This window comes from Sarcophilus harrisii, chromosome 2, assembly GCF_902635505.1.
Source record: "Sarcophilus harrisii chromosome 2, mSarHar1.11, whole genome shotgun sequence".
Taxonomy (NCBI): Eukaryota; Metazoa; Chordata; class Mammalia; order Dasyuromorphia; family Dasyuridae; genus Sarcophilus; species Sarcophilus harrisii.
In genome coordinates, this window is record NC_045427.1 from 58,606,934 (window position 1) to 58,631,046 (window position 24,113).

General features: G+C 36.4%; 1 protein-coding gene across 1 annotated transcript; it reads right to left on the reverse strand.

Annotated features, from left to right (window-relative positions):
* Positions 1-1,841: 1,841 nt before the first annotated feature.
* On the reverse strand, positions 1,842-23,273 carry LOC100921916 (CKLF-like MARVEL transmembrane domain-containing protein 1). The gene is made up of 4 exons (XM_031950330.1): positions 23,015-23,273; positions 20,249-20,407; positions 12,867-12,965; positions 1,842-2,170 (listed from the first exon to the last, which is right to left on the reverse strand). The coding sequence occupies exons 1-4, from the start codon at positions 23,150-23,152 to the stop codon at positions 1,925-1,927; spliced, it is 642 nt and encodes a 213-aa protein (XP_031806190.1). The 5' UTR covers positions 23,153-23,273; the 3' UTR covers positions 1,842-1,924.
* Between the last annotated feature and the right edge of the window lie 840 nt (positions 23,274-24,113).

The window sequence follows — 24,113 nt, forward strand, 5'->3', positions numbered from 1 at the left end:
TGTAGATGGCTCTCTTCATCACAAGACCATTGGAATTGGCCTGAATCATTTGTTGAGAGCCACGTCCATCAGAATTGATCATCATATAATTTTGCTGTTGCTGTGTGTAATGATTTCCTGGTTCTGATCATTTCACTTATCAGCTTGCTTTTCTTAAAGCACAGTCTGACTGCATTTGCTTCCTTCTAGCTTCTCTGACTTCCTTCAGATGCCTGCCAAAATCCTCTTTGTAAAAAGCATTTCCTGATTCCCCTTAAAGTGCCTCCCATTTCTCCCATTTACAATCTAGCTTGTCTGCACATTGTCTCTTGCATTATGTGACCTGTAGGGAAGAGAGGCTGATTTCTTTGCCTCTGTATCCCCAGTGCTTAGCAAAGTGCCTGGCACATAGTAATAGTAAAAGCTTATTGATTTCACTAGATTTTATTGCTTGGAATATCTAAAAAGCACAGCCTAGAGGGTATTTGAGCCTTTAAAAGGTATGTATGTCAGTCTCAATTTAGGATTCTACAGTTAAATATGTTATCTTGAATTCATGTAAACAGAAAAAAAAATTCCCATCTTATCAGAAAATCTGCACATGCAATATAACAAATATGGGAAATATGTTTAAAAGAGATCCATCACATGTTTAACCTATATCAGATTGCTAAATGTCTTGGGGCTAGGGGAAGGGAGAAAAATTTGGGACACAAAATCTTACAAAAATGAATGTTGAAAACTAGTTTTATATGTATTTGGAAAAATAAAATACTACTGAAGGAAAAACAAAAGGAAATCTGCCTGTGATCCTAGGTCATCTCTTACACTATGTATTATTTTTTCTTCTATACCTGGTAAACAAGGATCTACTATTCAGTCCTCTTGCTGCCAAAGACGAATTAACCCAGTGAACTCTAATAAATCTATACATATACACCCATGCTGACATGCATGGACAGCCCCTTTTTCTTCAATATCAGTATTCTCTCAGACATTCTTCCATCCCATATTGTTATAATCAGAGCAGAATCTTTCATCCTTACAAGGGGTCCTCCAGATTTAGTCTTAGAATTTCGTAGTTGATTTTTCATTAATCCCATCGATGTGACTATGATATCGTGCTGTTAAAAGAGTTCTGGACTTAAGACTCAAGGGAGATGTGAATACAAATTCTGCTTTCTTGATACTAAATAGCTGTGTGACTATAAGGATTTTATTTCTCTGGGTCTATGTCAAGTGGGGGAAATTATAGTTGAATTTGTATTTATTGTAAGGATGGGATAAACTGTAAAAAGCTATGCAAAAATCTTAATACAAACTATCAGCATATTCTTGTGGTCTTATTCATACTACCCTTCTGCTCTGTACTAATAGATGATGATTTGGAAAGGCCTTGTAGTAGAAGTTCCCTGAATTTGGGATGGGAGGACCCGGGTTCAAAATCTTTTTCTGTACACAGTCATTTCCTATCTCCGGCTCTCAGTTTTTCCATCAACAAAATGAACAGAGTGTACCAGATACTCTTTTGAGGTATCCTGTAGCTTTTTATGGCCCTAAATAGAAGACATTCAGCTGCTTTTTAGCTGACCATCCCTCTTCGTTTTGCCATTTTGCAAATGAGGAAACCAAAGTCCAGAAAAATTAAGCAGTTGGTTCTAAGCCCCTCAAATAGTTAAGTTCAAGAGCCACACCAATCTTCTGATTCCTAAAATCAATATAGTCTATCCACTATACTGCAAATATTTTCATTTCCCCTCTCTTCTTTCCACCTACTGAAAACTCTTCCCTAATCAGAAACTATTCTTTCTAGAATCAAGTGGAAATCTTTCTGGAAAGAAAGAAAGAATCAAGGACAAAAATGTTCTTATGCTTTGTGAGCACTGATTATTAAGCGTAATGAACCAGAGTTCTGAAAATTGACAATCTTGGAGGGCTGCTCTGTTCACTTTGCTGATGCAGGTTTTTTTGGTGGTGTTTGCCTGACTGTTGCTGCTGCCTCCGCCACTGCCTTTGCCACTAATTCTTCTGCCACTGCCTTCTCTTTGGCTAACTCGGAAGACTCTTTTTTTACATCGTTTACTGCTAACATCTTCTCTTTCACCGCTTCCTTCCATCTCTTATACCATATGCTGCCTCCCTGGCAAGACACCTCAAGGATACATAGACCCGCGGCCATAAAACAGCAAGCCTGGAAGAGGAAAAAGACAAAAAGAAGGTATTGCTGTATATTGCTAAGTGACTCAGGTAACATTTGGAATCTTGTGGAATATAAGCACTTGATGGAAACCATACTTCTGAGATGAAAACTTTAATATAGAAAGTTAGGAAGATCACTGGATTTGGCATTTCAGAGATTTAAGATTTTGGGAATTGGCAGAGATCTTAGAATCTTCTTTTTTAATCCCCTCATCTTTATTTATATTAATTATTTTTCTTGTTGTAAGGATGAGTATTAATTGAATCAAATACCCTATTCCATCCCCACTTAAAGTAAATAGACATTTTATATCCTGACACTTTTATCAGGTGACAATACCCTTATTTAATCAATCAAAGGTATTAAACTGGGTAGGAAACTAGTTTGAAAGACCAAAATGCAACTGGACATTGGAAGAAATGAAATAATCAATAGGAAATATATTGGGATTGGCTATAAGTGTTGATATTTACATATGCAAACCAGAACCTAAACAAAGAAAATGGAATAATGAAAATGATTAAACAAAAGAACCTCAATAATGAAAATCATTGTACATTTGTCTAGAAACTAGTTACAATCCCAAAAGATTTGCATATTGGCTTTAAAACCAAGCATCCGATTTTGTCTTTATTTCATGGTCCTTGGACTTTCTCTACATTTATATAACCTGTATTCATTGCTATATTGTTTCAGTCAATGTGTTTTTGTTTTGATTATGCTTTCTTCATAGAGCATTACTTCATGTTAATCTTCTCATATTTCTCATCATTTTTTTATATATATGAAGAAACTGAGAATTAGAAAAATTACTTTTCTGCCCTTGATTACACAGTAGCAGTTTTCTGACTTCAAATCCACCATGTTGCCTCTCACAAATGAGTGTATATGTATTGTGCATGTGCTTATTTAGATACACACATGCATATACAGACGTGTATATGCGTACACATACATATATACACATACACACACATAATTACATATTTGTAACAATCTCAAAGTAGAAACAAATTGGTTGTCATTGGGAATAGTTACATGATGCACACACACACACAAATTTATTTAACACTGAGCCATTTTATGGACAACTAGTTTATTTCCAGTTTGGAATCATTATAAATAGGATTGCTAGTAATGTTTTTGTATGAGTAGTCTGTTTTTCTAGGTAATAATCTCTTTAGGCCATAGTGTTAGTACTGGGATCATTAGTTCAAAAGATATTTGCATTTTTGACTCTCTTATTCTATCATTCCACATTACTTTTCCAAAGGGATGTTCTAAATTACACCTCCAGCAGTGGTATGACTGTTTAGCAACAGATGTAGAAGCACTGAATTATGTCCTATGAGGCTCATAGGAGATTTAAGAGGTAGAAGGGACATTTTTAAATCATCCCTTTACCGTTAAGAAAACTAAGATTAGGACAGCTAGGTGGCGCAGTGGATAGAGCACTAGCCCTGAAATCAGGAGAATCTGAATTCAAATGTGACCTCAGACACTTAACACTTCCTAGCTGCCAAATGCCTCAGCCCCCTCCCCCCCCCCCCCAAAAAAAAATTGAGATTAAAGGAAAAAAAAATTCAATAACTTTTCCAAAGGAATATACCTAGTAAGTGGTAGAAAGGGGATTGCCTTTGCCAATTTGATGGCCATCAGGTAGAATCTCAAAATATTTCAACTTTTTTTAAATTAGAAAATCTAAATTTTTAGGAGATAGCTGATAATGTATGATTTGTCCATATTTGACCACTGGAGATAGCTTTTGCATTTTTTTGACTCTCTCTATATTCTGAATGTCAGACTTTTTATCAGGGAAGTAAGTGATTCAGCGTTTTTCATCTATTTCTTTCCTTTATTTGGGTGCATTGGTTTATATAGTGCAAAAGATTACACTCATACTTAATCTTACCTTATGGAGGAATGGCTCATTGCCAGTATATACAATTTCATTCATTCATTCATGCTTGCACTCCAGTACCTGGTATATAGTTCTTTACATACAATTAGACATTAATTGAATTCTGATTGAGGCCTTTCTTGGTCTCCCTTAGTTCTAGAGCATCCCCTTTGAGATTACCTTCCATTTATACTGTGTATGTACATAAATATTCTCATGCTATCTCTCATTAGACTTTAAACTTCTTGAGGGCAGGAATCATGATTTTTACTTTGTGTAGCATAAATGTGTGGGCCCCACATAGGTTATATGTTTCAACACTGTTCTCTCTAAAGATGGCTTTCAGAGAGGCAAGAATAGATATCACTAGAGCCTTCTTCAGTCACCCTTTTCTAAGAAAGACATCATTCCTGCTATGAAGGGAGCAGTAGTTTGGTCCCAAGACACTGTCTAATCTGCTTTCCTCTGGCTAGAATTATATCTAGCTACTTATCTAAATATTAGTAGTCTAGGGAAATTAATTTTTAGTGCAAGCCTCTCTTCTGATTATATTCCTTGAACAGGAGGAAAAAGACTCTAAGCAATATACCCAAAAGTATGACATCTTTCCCACAAATTCCAGTTTTATGAAGACCATCAGATACAGCCATTTATTCAGCAAAATAAACTATTTATTCAAACTGATAAACAGAAATTAGAGAAGGTGACTTGATAATCTTTTCCATTGCTTTCTATGTCCTTTCTGGCTATCTTTTATGATTGATTTTATGGATTACCAGCCAAGAGTGTGGCAGTCATTCATTTTGACAGGTCTTTGGAAGTTTTCTATTATATCTTGGATTCAAACCTCCCAGCATACCACAGACCTTTTTTTTTTTTTTTTTTTAAATGTTATCCTGATGATAAATAGCTGCCTTCTTACTCCTCAAGAGAGTCTCTAACCTTTAGAGTCAGGGGAAGGATTACATGCTCTATGACAGCATGCACTATTTTACTTTTCTGTCTATATTCCCTTATACTTAGCACAGTGTTTTGCATATAGTAAGTGCTTAATGCTTCATTCATTCATTCATTCATTCTTCCATTTAGCTGCAACTTCCTCCTACTTACTGGTTTCATTTGTATCAGGTCAAGAAAGACACGATTGAGGTCCTCTAGTAAGATGTCTATCATGGTCCTTGGACAAGGCTCTCACATTTAGATTATCAGCAGTCAAGTGAAGTTTCATAGATTGTCTAAAAATGGTGTGACTCAGTGCCCTCTACCCCTTTTTCTGGGATATAGCATTCCATTCCTGATTAATCTACCAAGTAGCCAGCCCTCAACATATGAAACTCTCCATATGTAGCTGGGCTGGTTTTTGGAAAACAGACTCAAGTTTGTTCCTGGGCCAATATAGCTACATATGTTCTTGATTACATACCTTTTTGTCTTTTCTAGCAGATTGCAGCCTCAATTGCAATCTTCTTGTTTTCTAACCTATAACTTCTCCTTAGCTACTGATTTGTTTCCCTATTACATTTAGACACCTCTGAATCTCTCCCATCCTTAAAAACAAACAAACAAAAAAACCCTCCAAATCCTTTACTAGATCATCCCTTCAAATGGGCCCACACTGAGGGAGGCAGAGGGATGACAGAATGGGTGGAAATAATATATCCACAAAATTTCTCCAGGCTCCAAAACTCTTTCCCATCTAGAAAAGGCAACCAGACTGAATCCAAAAGGGAAAATCCTGAAAACGTCACCATGAATCATTTGTCAAATCTACTTCAGCATAGGAACATAGACAAGAGAGGTCTATGGACACTGGGAACCAGGTCAGGCTAAGAGCTCAATACCTGTAAGTGTTCTACCATCTAGGGATCTATGTGCTGTAGGGCAAGAAGAGCCAAAAGGGGACAGTGTAATGGGGACAGGTGCAAACTAGAAGCTTTATCACCTCTGAATCCCAGATCCATGGCAGAGAGAGAAGGGACCCTGAGCACAGTGCTAGTGTTAGGGAGAAAGGAGACCCTGGGGGGGGGGTGTACCAAGGAGGTCCTGGGTGGGGTACCAAGTGTAGCCTCAGTACCAGAGCCCATTGGCTTTGGAGGTCAATGCCTTACATCTGCACCAGATGCCATGCAGAGTTGGAGAGATTGGGATAGAAGGAGATCTTCATTCTTCTTCATGCTCAAAAGTCATTTTGATTTCTTCAGATATCAGCTTTGACAGAGAAGATGAAAGAAACTCATTCCACTTCAGGTTACTGAAGGAAGAGACTGGAAAGAAGCCATGAGAGGAGCTAGTAGTTCCCACCTGAGCCTGTCTCCAGCTTGTTAGACTAGACACTTTGGGAAAATTCCCTTTAAATGAGATCTAGGACTCTTTCTCAGTTGAGCTAAGTTGCCTCTTCTTAGTGGAAAAGCTCCTTCATTCTGTATTGTCTGGTATATATTCTATATATACTTTCTCAGATTTCTGTTTTGCCATCAATTTGATTGCCAAAATGATTCAATTTGAATTAATAAGCTTCTTGGATAATGATTGAGATTTATAAATATTGGGGTCCTGCTTCTTCTCTATTAATAAAACAGTTATCAGACTATAGATTGAACCAGAAAATTATATCCCTTAGATCAAAGCTTCTTAAACTATGGGTTGCAACCTCATATGGAGTTCATATAACTGAACATGGGGATTGCAAAAAATTTGACTGCAGTAAAAGTTTTCTAAATGTTCTATGCCTTGCAGTATCAAATATTCTGCCAACTTTTAATTATTTATGTAAAAATAAACAAGCACATCCATCTCATTAGTATGCAAATTTGATTATCTTTAATAAATGGTAAAATTATATGTATACTAAAGAATTGTTTTAAAATAAATTTCTTTGTCATTATCATTAAATGTCTGATTTGTATATCTGTTTTATATATCTATATTTTCTAGGATAGTATGAAAATTTCTGGGGTAAAAATGGGTTGTGAGTGGAAAAAGTTTAAGAAGGCTTGCCTTGGCTTTTTTATTTTTTTATTTAAAGGAACAGATAGATATAGTTCTAACTTTCTACCTGTGCTATCTTCACAGGGATCAATTTCTGGTCTCAACTTCCTGATTCCCTTTCTATCAGGAATTAAAATCTCCACTGGAGAAAGATGAAGAAGCTAGAAATGTTTATTCTATCTTCTTTCAAGTCACACAGTAACATACTATTATCACATGTTGGGGGATAGCTCTTGAATCGCATGGGGTTTGCTGCACAAGAAAGAAGAATGTTTATAAACTGTCATTGGTATGGCTCAGACTCCATGCATAGATTAGAGTGTCATTTCTAGCATCAAACCCAGACTACAGAGGACAGGAATCACTACAGAGGACAGGAATCCCAGGCCAAAAGAAGTCTAGAATTTTGCCACTCTGAATGAACCAACAGATTTCCAGCTGGTTAATAGAGGTTGTCTGCTCTTCTTTAGACCCAAAGCTAGGTCAGGAACTTGCAAAGTTAAGACCAGAGGGGCAGCAATTAGATTTTTTACCCTACATCAGACTACTTTGACAACACTGAAAACTTGCACGTATCCATCTTATCACTGAGATTCTGGAATAATACAACACAACACTCCATGAAGACAGCATCAGGACTAACTAGCTCAGACTTTCACCAAAAAAGTGAGGTCAAGTCTCACCCTAACATCCAACCTGAGCAGGAAATAGGTTAGAAGAATGAACAAATTAAAAAAATAAAGCACCACACTATAATGGACTATCATGGCTACAGAGCCACTCAAGAAACAAGCCTCCCTCTCCCCCCCAAGATGACTCCAAATGAACCTTAGAGAAAAAATAGAGCTTGGACAAAAATTCATCTAGAATACCTAGAAGAGATGAAAAATTTACAAAGAAGTTAAGAAATGTTTTTTTTTTCTAAATGAAATGAAAGTGCTTGAAGGAAACAAATTGGAAAAGAAATGAGAACTATGGGAGAAAAACTTGAAAAAGGGAACAATAGCTTGGAATAAGGAATATAAAGTCTTGCTCAAGCAACAATTTTCTTGAAAATCAGAATGAACCAAATAGAAGTCAAGGATTCCATGAAGCAACAAGAATTATTAAAGCAGTGTCAAAAGACTGAAAATATAAAAGAAAATGGGCCTTTTAATATTTCTCTAATTGATGCACTTTCATTCACCACAGAGTCTTTTTCAAAACCTTTTCATTCATTCTCAAATCTCTCATGGCTCTCAATCCTCTCAACTGTAGACCTTGCTTGAAAAAATTGAGACAATTGTCCCATTCTTTTTATCTCACATTATTCACTAGTGTCTCTTCCTTCATCCCTGTCTCACATAATGCGATGTCCTTTTCCCTTTCCAAGGTAAGTCCCTCTACATACATATATGATCTTAGTCCATCTCATTTCTCTAGTAGATTGCATTATCATTCTCACTCTTTTATTTAACTTTGATCTCTCCTTATCTAATGATTGCTTTCCTATTATCTACCAACACACTAATGTCTTCCCATCCTCAAAAATCCTTCATTTGATGCAGCCATCATCTAATATCCTTCCTTTTGGTCTAAACTCCTTGAGAACACTGCCTTGAATAGTGCTTTCATTTTGTTTTCTTACAACTCTTTAATTTTCTACAATCTGCTACCAACTTGGATATTCAACTTTAGCCATTTCCTCCAATGTTACAAATATTACAGTGTTAAAATCTAGTTGCCCAATCTACTTTTCCCCCTAATCTTGTTCATCTTGGCCTTTTGGAAGGATGTGACACTTTTGATCACCCTCATCTCTTTCACATTCTCAGCTTTCTAGGTTTTTATGATACAGCTTTTTCTTCGTTCTCCTCCTACCTATCTGACCACTTCTCTTTCACTTTTACTGGGTCTTCATCCAGTTCACATCCACTAACTGTGGTTGTTTCAAAGTGCTCTGTTTTCTTTCTCTTCTCTTATCCCTTTATCCTATTTCACTTGGTGATCTCATCAGTTCTCACGAATTCAACTCTCATCTCTATGCATATAATTCTTAGATTTGTCCAGCTAATCTTTAACCTGGCCCCCAGTCTTGTATCTCCAGTGCCCCATTAGACATTTTGAACTGGATGTTTCATAGACATCTTAATTTTCTCATTAATGTGGAGCATACCACATATCTCCCAGTCTAGAAACCTAGATATCATCCTTTTTACTCTCTTTTACCTCACATATTCAATGAACTGTGAAGTCCTATCATTTCTGCTTCTGTAACCCTTCTGAATCAGCCCCCTTCTTTCCTCTCACACTATCACCACCCTGCTGCATGCCCTCTTCACCTCACACTTGGGCTATTATATCATTCTGCTCTTTGGTATCCCTGCCTTGTTTCTAACCACTTCAGTCTATCTTTCATTTAGCTGTCAAACTGATCCTCCTTAAACACAAAACTTACTATGTCATCCTTCTTTTCGATGAGCACTCTGCATTTGAGTTCCCTCATTTGTGTTTGTTTTTTTCCCTGATCTTAGGTAGGACATATTCAGTTTTGGAAGTGCTGTGAATTTTGAGAAGTCCAGACCTCCATGACTTTCAAAATCTTCCATGACTAGACTTTTTCCTCTCTTTTCATTCCTCTTATACCCTGACACTCTTCTTGCCATGTGCTCTGTGAGCCAATGACACTGTCTTCCTTCAACAAGCCACTCTTCCCAACTCCAAGTATTTTTACTGATTGTCTCTCAAGCTTTCTGAAACTCTTTTTCTTCCTCCTTTTCTCCTCATCATAACTTCTCTGACTTCCTTTAAGTCTCAATTGAAGCCTTTCCCAGCCCTTTTTAATCTTAATGCCTTCCCTCCAATATTACCTTCAACTTACCTTGTTTATATCCTGTTTGTACATAACTATTTATGTGTTGTCTCCCCACTCTTGAAAATAGGGATAATTTTATGCTTTTTGTCTCCAGTGCTTATTATAATGTTTGGCCCTTAGCAGACATTTAATAAATACTAGATGAATGGAAATATGTTTTGCAAAACTGTACATGTATAACTTATATCAAATTGTTTGTCTTTTCCGTGGGGAAAAGGAGGAAAAGAAGGGAAAGAGAGAATTTAGAATTTGAAAAGTTTAAAAAATTTTTTAAAATTTGTTTTACATATAAGGGAAAAATGAAATATTGAATAAAAATTAAATACTAATTGACTGACTTCAAACTATTTCTCTAAACTCTTTCCTCTCTTAGTCAAACTCCTTAAAAAAGCCTTCTATATCCATTGCCTCCACTTGTTAAGCTCTCATTCATACCTCAATTCTTTGCAATATGACTTTTTGCCTTATTGCTCAATTGAAATTACTGTCTACACAGTTATCAATGATTTCTTGATTTCCAAATCTGATGGTCTTTTCTCAATTTTTATGCTTCTTAAATAATTTGTTGCATTTGGCACTCTTGACCATGTTCTCTTTTGATACACCCTCCACTCTCTGGGTTCCTGTGAAAATTCTCTTTCCTGGGTCTCTGACCTGGTTTTATTACTAATCTCTTTTGCTGGTTTATCATTCTAAAGGAGTGAATGTTCTCCCAAGTATATTTGGGTCCTCCTTTTCCCTTTCTACATTCTCTTAGTAACCTTGTTCATCAGTCCCCATGGGTTTAACTATCATCTCTATGCAGATAATTCATATTTAAACACATACACAAAATTATATTTCTGTGTGTAGAAATATACCGATATATATATCAATATCAAGTCTCTTCCTTGAGTTCTAAGGCATTTCAGACTAGATGTCCTTGTGACATCTCAAATCCAACAAGTCCAAAGCTGAACTCATTCTCTTTTCCTCAAAATCCTCCTTCCTCCAAACTTTCCTATTTCTATTGAAGGGGGAAGGGAAGAGGAAAAGAATAAGCATTTATTAAGTAACTACCACATTCCAGGCACTGTGCTAAACATTTTAGAAATATTATCCTATTTCATTCTCATAACCATTCTTGGGATGGTGATATTATCCCCATTTTGTAGTTGAAGAAACTGAGATATAAAGAGATGAGTCAAGCCTTTTAGGCTGGTAACTCTGGCATTATCTTCAGCTCCTCACTCAGTTTTCATTGTAGATATTCAGTTACCACACATAATTCTTCCACCATCTAAGTTCATGTTCTCATCTCCTCTGCCCTTACAACACTCTCTGGACTGATCTATCTGGCTCAGGTCCCTCATCTCTCTAGCTCAAACCACACAGTACTGTCAAAGTAATTTTCCTCCAGGTCTTGTCATTGTGCTATTGTTGTTCAGTCCAGTCTTAACTCTTCTTGAGCTTATATGAGGTTTTCTTGGCAAAAATACTGGAGTGTTTGCCATTTTCTTTTCTAATTCATTTTATAAATGAGGACTGAGATTGAGGAACTACACTGTTGGTAAATCCTGTGAAGTTCTGTCTCTGTCTCTGTTTCTGTTTCTGTCTGTCTGTCTCTCTCTGTTTCACAACTTCTGAATTTCCCTGTCATTTTCATCAAACCAATCTTGATGTTTGTGAATGTCCTGACCCAGAGAAGTAAATGGAGTACTGTACAACATCAGATCTCTGAAAGCTACCCACTCCTTTTCTGCTCTACTGTTTCCAACCATGTGTTGCCTCAGTTTTCCTTCCAACTTAGTAACAAACTATTCTCCCTCAGAGAAGTGCTCAAATCTGTTGTCATTAACTCTCCTGGTAGTCTTGTCTTGGGGTTACTTCTTTTGTTGAATGTGAATGTTTCACTTGGAGAGGATAAGTGTATGATCAGTCCAGCACTCTGCTTCATTGCCTTCATCACTTTCACATTCTGTCTATCCCTTCTTCTTACAATGACATACATAATCTATTAAATACCAATGTTAGCTGTGAGGGTACATTCACAAAGTTTTATTGTATTAGGTTTGCTGGATTTCATGTTGTCTATAAGCATATACATATTCCATGTTCTCATGGTGAAAATGAAGTCATCCTTGCAAAACTTTTTGTTCTCTCTCTCTCTCTCTCTCCTCCTCTCTCCTCCTCATCCTCCTCCTCTCCTTCCTCTCCCTCCTCCTCCCCTTTCTCTTGCTCCTCCTCTTCCCTCTTCCTGCTCCTCCTCCTCCTCCTCCTCCTCCCTCCTTCTTCTCCTTCTCTCTCTCTCTCTCTCTCTCTCTCTCTCTCTCTCTCTCTCTCTCTGACTCAGTGTGTGTGTGTTGACTACAGGGTGGGATCTACACCTGCTATGGTAAGCAAGCCAAGATTGGGTAAAACAGACAATTTTTAGGGCATTTTTCCTAGCCCCTTCTAGAAAGTGCCATCCTTAAAAAGGGCTGTTCAGATACTCATGGAACTATCTTATTCTACTGCTGTTTCCAGTGAGATGATGACCCTATAGCTTTTGGAGCCACAGGTGAGTGTTGGGTGAGTTAGCTGGACACCAAGGGGAAAAGTAGCCTTGTAATGGCTCAGCAGCCCTCATACCAGAGGTACTGGTCTTCTCTGAATACACCCTAAACCCCTGCTCCCAAACCACATTATGTTTTAACAACATAGTATATATTTATATTATTCACCTATTTATATTTTATAAGTACTTGTTTCTCGCATTAGAACCCCAATTCCTTGTGAGTAGAGTACTTCTTTGTACTTGTTACATGATTGATTGAGGCTACATTTCCATTCAATATGCCTCCCAGAATTTAGCTTATTTAGAAAAAGTGACAAAGATTAAAGATAAAAGATTAGTATTAACTTTTTCCCCCAAAATGATTTGAATTCTCATCGAATATAGAGAAAGTCAGGAGTTCTCTACTTACTGCTCCACTTATGATGTACTCATCTGTTCCCTCTTCCCAGAGAACCAGGATGCCAACAATTATAAGGAAACCCGCAGTAAGTAAACAGTTCAAAATATCCTGCAATGCAAAGAAGATAACAGACTTTTTACTAGGTAGGTAAAGATCTATTACTGGACACTACCATCATTCCAATCACTCAGATTCACCACCTGAGAGTCACTTTGGTAGTTTTCCTCCAATTTTATTTATTTTAAATTTTTTTAAAAATTGAATTCCAAATTCTCTCCCTCCCTTTCCCATCCACTGGGAAGGCAAATGATGTGATGTCAATTATACATGTGAAATCATACAAAATATATTTCTGTTTTAGCCATATTTCAAAAAAGCAAGAATAGAGAAAATTATACTTCAGTTTCATCAATTTGTTCTCTAGAGATAGATAGAATTTTTTTAACAAGTATTTTGGAATTGTTTTATATCATTATATTGATAGTCTAGTCTTTCACAACAGTTGATCATTACAATATAGCTGTTACTTTTGCAAAATGATTTCCTGATTCTTCTCACTTCATTTTGTATAGTGCATATAGGTCTTGCCCTGTTTTTCTGAAATCACCCCCCTCATTATTTCTTATAGCACAATAATATTCCTTCAGTCTTCACCATTACACATTCCACAATTTATGAGCATCCCCTCAATTTCTAATTCTTTGTCACCACAAAAAGAACTACTATATTTTTGTATATATGTCTTTCTTTTTCTTTCATTCTTTGGAATACACCTGTAAGTAGTATTTCTGGGTCAAAGGGCATACACAAATTATTCTCTAGAATGGTTGGACCAGTTGACTACTCCAGCAACAATTCATTAGTGTACCTATTTTTTCTCTCATCCCTTCTAGTGTTTATCATTTCTGATGGGTATGGAAGTAGTAATCTTAGTTGCTTTAATTTGCATTTCTCCAATAATAATTTAGAGCATTTTTATATGACCATAGGTAGCTTTGATTTCTTCTGAAAACTGCCTGTTTATATTTTTTTTGACCATTTTTCATTTGGGGAATGTCAAGTTTTAAAATTTGACTCAGTTCCCTACATATTTGAGAAATTAAACCTTCTATCTAAGAAAAGTGCTTTCAACATTGTTATTACTTCATTGTTTATGGTACATTTTATCAAAAAGTGACTTACCTTGTGTTTTGTCTACTTTTGCTTTTTCTTTGCCTAAGATCATGACTGCTTGCTACCCTTGCCTTTTATATTTCAACTGAAGCATATTAGATTCTGCTTCAGTCCTTTTATGTTAACTGTGTGTGTTCATCTATTTCATATCTGTCTTTTGTGAACAATCTATTGTTGGATTTTGGTTTCTAATCCATTCCTCTATCTGCCTGTGTTTTATGGATGAGTTCATCACATTCACATTCACAATTTTGATTACTATTTCCTTCTATATTATTTTCTTCTGTTTCTTCTCTTTTTTTAATCCTGTCCTTCCGGAAAAGTCTGTTTTGCTTTTAACCACTGCCTCCCTTAATCTGTCCTGCCTTTTATCATCCTCTTCCCCCTTTCCTTTATCCCCTTGCAATATTTCTATACACAGTTCTCTGTGTGTATTCTCTCTTTGAACCAATTCTGATAAGACTAAGGTTCAAGCATTGCCTCTCTTTCTTTTCTCCTTTATTGTAAAAAGTTTTCTTTGCATGCTTCTTTTATATGGGAAAAGTTTTCCCATTCTGCCTCTCCCTTCCCCTTCTCCCAGTACATCCCTCCTTCTTGTACCTTTATTTTTTGGAGAGCATTTTAATAATGGATTCATACTTACAAACTCTACATAAATTCCTTTTAACTATCCTAATAATGATAAAGTTCTTGGGAGTTACATGTATCATCTTCCCACATAAAAATATAAATAAATAGTTTAACTTTATAAGTCCTTCATGATTATACTTTCATGTAAAATTTTCTGTCCAGCTCTGATCTTTTTATCAGAAATTCTTGAAAGTGGATTCTGGGAAGATGGTTGATATAGGTTGATAAATTTCATATATAAGATATAGGTTGATAAATTTCAAGCTCTCCTAATTTCCCTTACAAATAGAACAAATTTGTGCCTCAGGGCAAACATAGACCGGTGAAAAATCAAGAAGACTTGAGACAGAACCTTTGGGTCCTGATACAACCCAAGAATATCTGAAGGAAGACCCCAGCCTGGGGATTAACCTGTCTGAAGTTCAAATACCTCTGGGTTAGCTCTGCAGAAACACCAACTGGGAACGCTTGGGCTAGCAGGGTGTGGCTGGGGCCTCAGCAGGAACCACAGATACTTTCATCTCCTAGACTATTTTGTCCAGTTGGAGTTTGAGTCTGGGAAGATGGAGTGAACTTCCAAACCTCAGCTAATTGGTAATGCCAGGCTCAGCTGTGCTGCTGAGATGCAGCTGAAGAAAGAAGGAACCAGCACCCAGTGAGTGCAGAAGCAGTGCGGCAGGGATGCTGCTGACTGTGGGCACTTGCAGGAGGATGGAGCTCTTGCTTTGGGGCTCCTGGTCAGAGTGGAGAACTGAAGAGAAGCTTGAGGCACCATTTCCTACCCCACAATTACATTAATACATCTTATTGAAAAAATGAACCTGCAAAGAAGAAAGAACCCCACCATTAATATATATTATGGGAACAGGGAAGACTGGAATTCGTCTTCAGAGGAGGACACTGAAGTGAATAAAAAAGCTTCTGCCCCAAAGAGTAATATGAAATGGCTGCCTGCCCAAAGAGAATTTATAGAAGAACCCAAAAAAGAATTTAAAAATCAAATGAGAGACATTGAGGAAAAATTAATAAAATAAAATAAAATAAAAACCATCCAAGAAAACCAAGATGAATTATAGAGTCTCAGAGATGAAAATAATTCTTTGAAAATGAGAATTGGACAAGGAGAAGCCACAAAAGCTATGAAAGACCACGAAATAACAAAACAGAGTAAAAAGTATGAGAAAATAGAACAGAATATGAAACATAAAAATGACAGATCTAGAGAACAGATCAAGAAGAGAAAACATCAGATAATTGAATTGCCAGAAAGTTCTGACCAAAAAAAGAATCTTGACACAATAATATAGAAAATAATCCAAGAAAACTGTCCTGGAGTGATAGACAAGAAGGGAAAGTAGAAAGACAAAAACCCACTGATTACTACCTCATAGAGATCCTTTGTAGAAAACACAGAATATCATTACCAAATTTCAAAACCTCCAAATCAAAGAGAAAATTTTGCAAGAAATAAGAAAAAAAAACCAATTCAAATATGCTGGAGCTACAATTAGCATTGTATAAGACTTATGAGGAGCTACAATAAAAGATCGCAGGTTCAGGAATCATATCTAACAATTAAAATGACTAAGCCTGGGGTCAAAAATATCACATCCAGCAAAATTATGTATAATTTTAAATGAGAAAAATGGACATTTAATGAACTTGCAGATTTTCAGGACTTTCTTTCAACCAAACCTGAACTTAACAGAAAATTTAACACATAAGAGACAATATCAAAGATCAGTTTTAAGGAACTCAACATGGACAAACTGTTTAATTGTTTATGTTTTTTTAACATGGGAAATGGATATTATATGTTTGAAATTCATATCAACAAGAGGTTAGCTCAAAAGAAAAACTAGCAGATTTAAGGTAAAAATAGTAATCATGTTATGCAAATGAGGTGCAGAGGAAGAATAAACAGAGGCATTAGAGGGGGAAGAAGGGCTCAAAGTTATAAAAACCTACTCACATTGGGAAATGGCTTCAATAGGCAATGATATATATCTAGATATATATCACGAAGGGTATAGTACCCTCCACAATCTATAAAGAAATAAGGCGAGATTAGTGGATGGGGAAGCAAAGGATGAGGGAAGAAGACAAAGAAGGGATCTATGGGTGGGAGGGAGGTGAAGTAATAGCAAGGCAAGTTAAGGAGCAGAATTAAAGCAGTCAGCAGGAATAGCAAAGATATGTGTGTGTGTGTGTGTGTGGGAGGGTGTATGTATGTATATATCTACATATATATAAATATATCTTTTCTTAATTGTAACTTGCTTGGGGGTAGTTGAGGGAGTTGAAAGGGGGAAAAAAGAATAAAGTAAATAAAGTGCACAACAGAGGACAAGAGAACAATTTACAAGGAAGTAAAGAAAAATGGACATTTATGAATATAATTTCTTCTACTAATACATATATTTTCTTGATCTGGTAACTTGTAATATATTTTGAATCCTCTCTGATGTTCTGGGGGCACATGACATCTTCTCTTTGGCTTTGCTTTATTTTGTTTTGTATTCTTTTTCTATTCTTTTTTTTCTGTTTTTTCAAATGAATTTTAAAAATTCTTGAAAGCACTCTATTCAATTATATATCCATTTCCCCCTTTGTTTTGCTGGGTAAATTATTTTAGCTTGTAATCCTAGCTCCTTTGTTTTCTAGAATATGTTTCAAGGCTTCTAATCATTTAACTTGGAAGCCACAAGATGTTGTATGATCTTGTGATATATGACTTGTTTCTTTCTGGTTGCTTACAATATTTTCTTCTTTATTTGGGAGCTCTGAAATTTGGCTATAATATTCCTGGGAATTTTTGATATTTCTTCTGGGAGCTGATTGGTGGATTCTTTCAATATCTGTTTAATCATCTAGTTCTGTGTTATCAGGGAAGTTTTCCTTGATAATTTCTTGAAAGATGATGTTCAGGTTCTTTCTTTGGTCAAGACTTTCATTTATCTCTCCTTATCTATTTTCCAGGTTGGTTGTTTTTCTGATGAGGATTCTTTTTACTTTGTTTTGTTTCTTGTTTTCTCATGGAGTCATTAGCTTCCACTTGCCCAGTTCTGTTTTTTAAGGAATTATTTTCTTCAGTCAGATTTTATGCCTCTTTTTTTCCCATTTGGCCAGTTGTTTAAGATATTATTTTCCTCAGTACCTTTGTGTATTATGTGTGTGTGTCTCTTTGATTAAGCTGTTAATTTTCTTTTCATTATTTTCTTGCATCATTCTCATTTCTTTTCCCAATTGTTTACCATTTTTATCTCTTAACTCTTTCAGGAAACTTTTTGGATTTGGGTCCAATTAGCATCAATTTTTGAGGCTTTGTAACTTTTTTTATCTTGTCATCCTCTTGTGAATATCTTGGTCTTCCTCACCACCAGATTTTATGGTCCCTTTTTTTGTTGTCTGCTCATTTTTTCCAAGCTACCTTTGACTTTATTTTAAAGGTGGGCTCTGCTTACTTTGGGATGGCAATCCTTAACTTCAAGATTTTTTTGGTACTTCTATCTTTGCAATTAGTTTTGGGTGGTCTGCAAGCAAACCTTTGATCAACACCTTTGATGTTTTCAAGGTGGTGCGATCCTGGGAGAGGTATGGTTATTGCTTTAATGATTTGTACTCTGGTCTTTACCCATGAAGGACCCTAGGGCCCCTGCTCTCTTATGAATGACTATCAGTCCTCTCCTCCTCAGAACTGCAAGAAGCAATAGCTAAAACTCAGTGCCAGCAAAGGATACCCTGTAATTTCTTTCTGACCAGTTATTTGACTCCCATACTGTCTCTGGATTGAGAGATATTGAAGCTGCTGTTGTTGCAGAGGTGGCGGCGGCTATGGACAAGCCTCTACCTTGAAGCCACAGACTTACTGACTTCTTAAGTTATCTTAGACTGGAGAAATGTCTCACCCTGAAGTTTTGTTGACTTGGCTATTCCAAAATTTTATTTGAAGCGTTATTTTAAAGTTGTTTGGAGGACTATTGGTTTGTGTTGATAGGCAGCCTCTGTTTCCAATTCTTTGCTGCCACAAAAAGAGCTGTTATAAATATTTTTGTACATATGAGTCCTTTTTTGCTTTCTGTTTTTGAGCCATAGACCGAATAGGACATTTCTGGATCAAAAGGTATGCACAATTTTATAGATTTTTGCTTTCTAGAATGGTTGGACTAGTTCACAGCTCACCAACAGTACTTTAGTATATCTGCTTTCTGACAACCTCTCTAGCATTTGTCATTTTCCTTTTTTGTCATTTCAGTCAATTTCATGTATCTAATTTGCATTTCTCTAACTATTAGTAATTTAGAGCATTTTTTTCAATAGGGCTATTGATAGTTTGGATTTCTTCCTCTGAACTGCCTATTCATATTCTTTGACCATTTATCAATTGGGGAAATAGCTTTTATTCTTGTAAATTTGTAACCAATACATCTTAAAAATGAAATCATTATCAGAGAAACTTGCTATGACAATTTCCCTCCCTACTTATTTTCTTTCTACTTTTAGTTACATTAATTTTATTTATGCAAAACATTTTTAATTTGTTGCTTTTCTAAGTTTTTTTTTGAGTTGCATGCAGTCAAAGCATATCTAAGTCTTCAATCTCTTCTTTCTCTCTTTTCTTGATGGAAGAGTTTAAAAATATAAATTTCCCTCCAAATACTGCTTTGGCTGCATCACCCAAATTTTGGTATGTTGTTATTTTCTTTAATAAAATTATTTTCCTAAATTATGTTTAATGTTGAGTATTTTGTCTTTGAGGTTACTTTCAATTTATCCTTGTTTGTACAGAGAGCTGTTTGCATATCATCTCCTGACTTATAAATAAGAATTCTTGAGAGCACTCTCTTGCCTTTCTTTAAATACCCAGTGTTTAGTTCAATGTCTGATACACAGGAAGCACTTGATAAAAGTTTCTTGACTTAACTGGAATCACATAAGATGAGAATGATTGTATGATTTGCAATTTGAAACCATGGAGGGAATACCCTCTATCAGTAAGATCACAATTTCCATTGATGTAGAATATTGATATAATATATTGAAAGATGAGTATTTCCTGACCTGAGTATAAAGCCTTGTTCATTGTACATGTTTGCCACATATTTGTTAAATCAAATGCTGATATGTTAAATCAGCATGATTAACAGGGCAAATATAATTATCCCCACTTCATATAACAGGAAGCTAAAGCTTAGGAAAAACAATTTTCCTGTTGTCATAGAGTCAATGCAATGATTAAGTCAGTATTTTAACCCAGAACATCTAACTTCAACTTTATCACTTTTCCTCCTATGATATTTGATTTTTTCCACTTCCTCCATGTCCTAAGTGAGTTTGGATATGTTCATCTTGGACATAAGAACCTTCCTATGTATCCTGTTATAACCTCTCCTAGATTCTAGAGGAGACTCCCTTAGAAACTCTAGCTGAGTCTTGCATCTTTGAGGGACAGGAGAGAAAGGACAAAGCACAACAAAAGGGACACAGAGAGACAGTGGTAGGACCTCCTGAGAATAGGGCTCAATTAATAGTCAAAGCCTTATTGAATTGTAGACTTTACATTTTAACTATAGATAACGAACACTTACAAATGCCGGCCATAATATGCACACTAACAAGTGGTGTAGACCTAACACATATATTATAATGAATGACAGAACTATGCAGCATTCCAGTAGCAGGATGGCTATGTAGGATTCATGGGCTGGTGCGATGATAAAGCTGATGGCTGCTCCCAGGACAAAAAGCTGTAAGAGAAGAGAGATTTCATTTAAACTTATTGTTACCAACAGCCCCAATCTGACATGTGGGATTGAATCAAAATTGTCTCCAAACACAGTTAATAGTTTGGGTGCCATTGGGAAGTGGATGGAACATGGGACTGATGAAAAGCCTTTGGCTTTAACCTGAAGGGCCAAATTTCCCAGCTTGGGCCCTTTCCTTCACCTCTCTATGATGTCTTCATTTGTAAAATAGTGTCACAACACTTGTACTGTTTTCCTCCCAGAATTTAAATTAAATTAACTTAATTTACGCCAATTCAATCATAATAAAACCTTATGGCAAAAACTTGAGCAAGTCTCTTTACCTCTGGGACCTCAGTTTCTTCACTGACAACATGAGGTGGTTGGATTCTATGCCAGCAGTTGACCTTTTGGTTATGCTTGAAGATTTGAAAAGCACTTGATCTATATGACCTCATTTGACCATGGGACCATGGTCCCATTAGACAAATGCTGTTCTTTAGCCCAGAATAAAAAAATGAGATGAAGGAGAAATGAAGTGACTGCCCAGGATCACAATTTATACATGTCTGGACTCAGCCCTGTATATGCCCATTTCTAAGTCCACAGTTCTTCCTACTGTGCCTTATGACTTGAGAGGCTCAATAAGATTCCTTTCTGTTACGATATTTTATAGTCTGTTCTAAGACTCTTTTTCCAGCTTAAGAGTTTGTGGCTACATGGTTCTTTGGTTATTGTGCATAAATTATATATATAGTGTTTAGTAGTCTATTGGTTTCCTTCAAATATGTTCAGTGAACTCATTCTTTCTTCAAAGTGGGCATAAAATAAGAATTTATCATTTTTAATGCTAGCAAAATTTAAAATGAACTATGTTCTTTTATCTTCCTTATTTTTCAAGAATTTCATGGACACTTACTCTCATTGGAAATGGATTAAAGAGAGAACAACATATAAATCTAAATGGGTATAAAAATCTTCTAAATTTGGAAAAAAATGAGGGCAAGGTGATGAGGTTGGGGGGAGAATAGGTTAAGAATAGGTCAAAGTAGTCCATAGAAAGAAGTAAGGTAGAAGAGTGAGGAGGGATAGGGTAAGTAGAATGAGAAGGATGGTAAAGAAAAATAAGGAGAAATAGATATAACGAACAATTATAGCTTAGAATGTGAATGGGATGAATTTACCCATAACAGAAAATATGAATTCCACAACATGTTGCTTTTAGGAAATACAAAAAGATAAAATAAAAGGCAGAAAAAGAATTTATTATGTTAAAAAAAAGCAGGGATAGTAGTTATCATGATCTCAGGCAAAATTAAAGCTAAAATAGATCTAATCAAAAGAGAAAAAAAGAGAAACTACACTATGGGTCAGCAATATCATTCAATATTGTTTTCGATCATTTAACATAACTAGACAAGTAAAATACCTGACAGTATACCTGTCCAAACAAACACAGGAAATATATGAACATAAATATAAAACACTTTTTATGACAAATAAAGTCAAATCTAAATAACTAGAATACTATTTATTGTTTATGGGTAGGTAAAGGCAATAAATAAATGTGTCAATAAACATGACAATTTTATTTAATTTGTTCAATGACATCCTATTTAAGTTACCAGAAAATTATCTTACTATGTTATGAAAAATAATAACAAAGGTTATTTGGAAGAAGAAAAGGTCAGAAATTTCTTTTTTATATATATATATATTTTTTATTTAATAGCCTTTTATTTACAGGATATATACATGGGTAACTTTACAGCATTAACAATTGCCAAACCTCTTGTTCCAATTTTTCACCTCTTCCCCCCCCCCCCCCCACAAGGTCAGAAATTTCAAAGAAACTAGAGAAAAAAGATGTAAAGGAAGGAGATTCCTCAGTATCAGACCTTAAACTATATTATAAGGTGAAAGCATTATTGAAGTATAAAATGATATTATATACATAATATTAAATTAAATTTTTCTTGTATAAGTAAAACCAACATAGCCAAGAATAGAAAGAATGCACAACGTTGATGGTGGTGGTGGGGAGTTTTTATAGACAATCTCTTAGATGGGATGTGATTGAATTGAAATATTGCTGTCTTGTAGGAAATGATGGATTAATTTGGACCCATGAAAGAGGATGCTAATATTCATTCAAAGAAAGAGATGACAAGTGGAAATATACATATACAGCTTTAATCTCCCCAGAGATCAGCCCATTATTTCCACCTTCCTGCTGGACAGCTCCACCTGGATATCCCATCAGCACCTCAAAGACTCAGCCACTAGTTTACTAGCTATGGAATCGGAAGCCAGTCCTTTCCTTCTCAGGGTCTTGATTTCCCCATTTACAAAATGGGGCGACCGGATCAGATGATCTATGATGTCCCCCCCTAGTTCTTACTCTCAAAATTGATCGATAATTTCCTTTTGCAGATCTTCTAGTATCTAGTGCTGTCTGATCCGCTCCCTCTTTTTCCCCATCCTCCTCTATCTTTCCTCGCCTCAGCGCCCCCCACCCTCACCCCCCCTACCTATCCCAGCCGGGGCGCCTCAGGGCGGAGCGGGGCGGGGCAGGGTGGAGCCGATGGACTCCTAGAGTCGGGCACTCACCAGCCTGCTGATCTTCAACATGCCGGACCCGGAAACTAGGTAATGGACTGCCTCTATGGCCATCTTGGGGTGCACTTTCAGTCGCCCCTCGGCCCGCAGTCTTATCCTGAGTCCCTTGGACCATTTGAGTTTGTCCATGGTGGCGGTGGGAGTGGAGTCGGGCCCAGCTTGGGGCCACCAGTCCGGGAGCCGTAATGAGTGAGAGGCACTGGGTCCCCCCAGCAGCAGCACTCTTCCCCGCGCCCCACTAACGGCTGCATCCTGGCACTGGCCGCGTCACCCCTGCCTCGCTCTCTCATCTCGGTGCTTTCGGACTGCTTCTTCCCACTGCCCCTAATGCAACCCCTAGAACTCACCTAGGCTTCCATAAAACCCAGAACTGGCTCAGTGATTTGATCACTGTGTATTTGTGTATACTCATGTGTATACAACATTAAGGATGTATTTAGACTCAAAGTAACTGAGATATGAATAGCCCAAGGTAATAGGGGATAAGTTCATACACACACACACACATACACATATATATGTATGTCAGAGATGAGACTAGAACTCAGACCCTCAAACTACCTACCATATTGCTTTTTCAGGTTTTTTTTTAAATGTTTTTTTAAAAATTAATTAATTTGTTTGTTTTTTCTTTCATACTAGATTTTTAAGGGTCTTTCCACATCTGGAGATTTATATATTACTGTGAGACCTGAGTTTTAAGAGCTGGAAGGGATCTTAGAAGCTTTGAAACCCAATTCTGAAATTTACAGAGCAGGAAACTGAGGCCCAAGTAATTAAATGATTGTTCAAAGTCATAACAGTGTCTAAATCAGGAATGGAACTCTGATCTTTGATTTCATTGGTATAGGAAATTCTCACATGCAGAAACTTCAAAGGCAGGTTGACAGCTCTGTAAAGATCTCTGAGATTTATAGAGATACTAAGAACACTGAGAGATTTTTACTTGACCAAGTTCACACAGCCAGGATTATGTTTCAATTGGCCAGTCAACAAACGTTTATAAAGCACCTTTTATCTGCCAAGTAGTCCAGTTAAGTGGTGCAGTGGATAGAGCAATTGGGTTAGAGTCAGAAAAAAATCTGAGTTC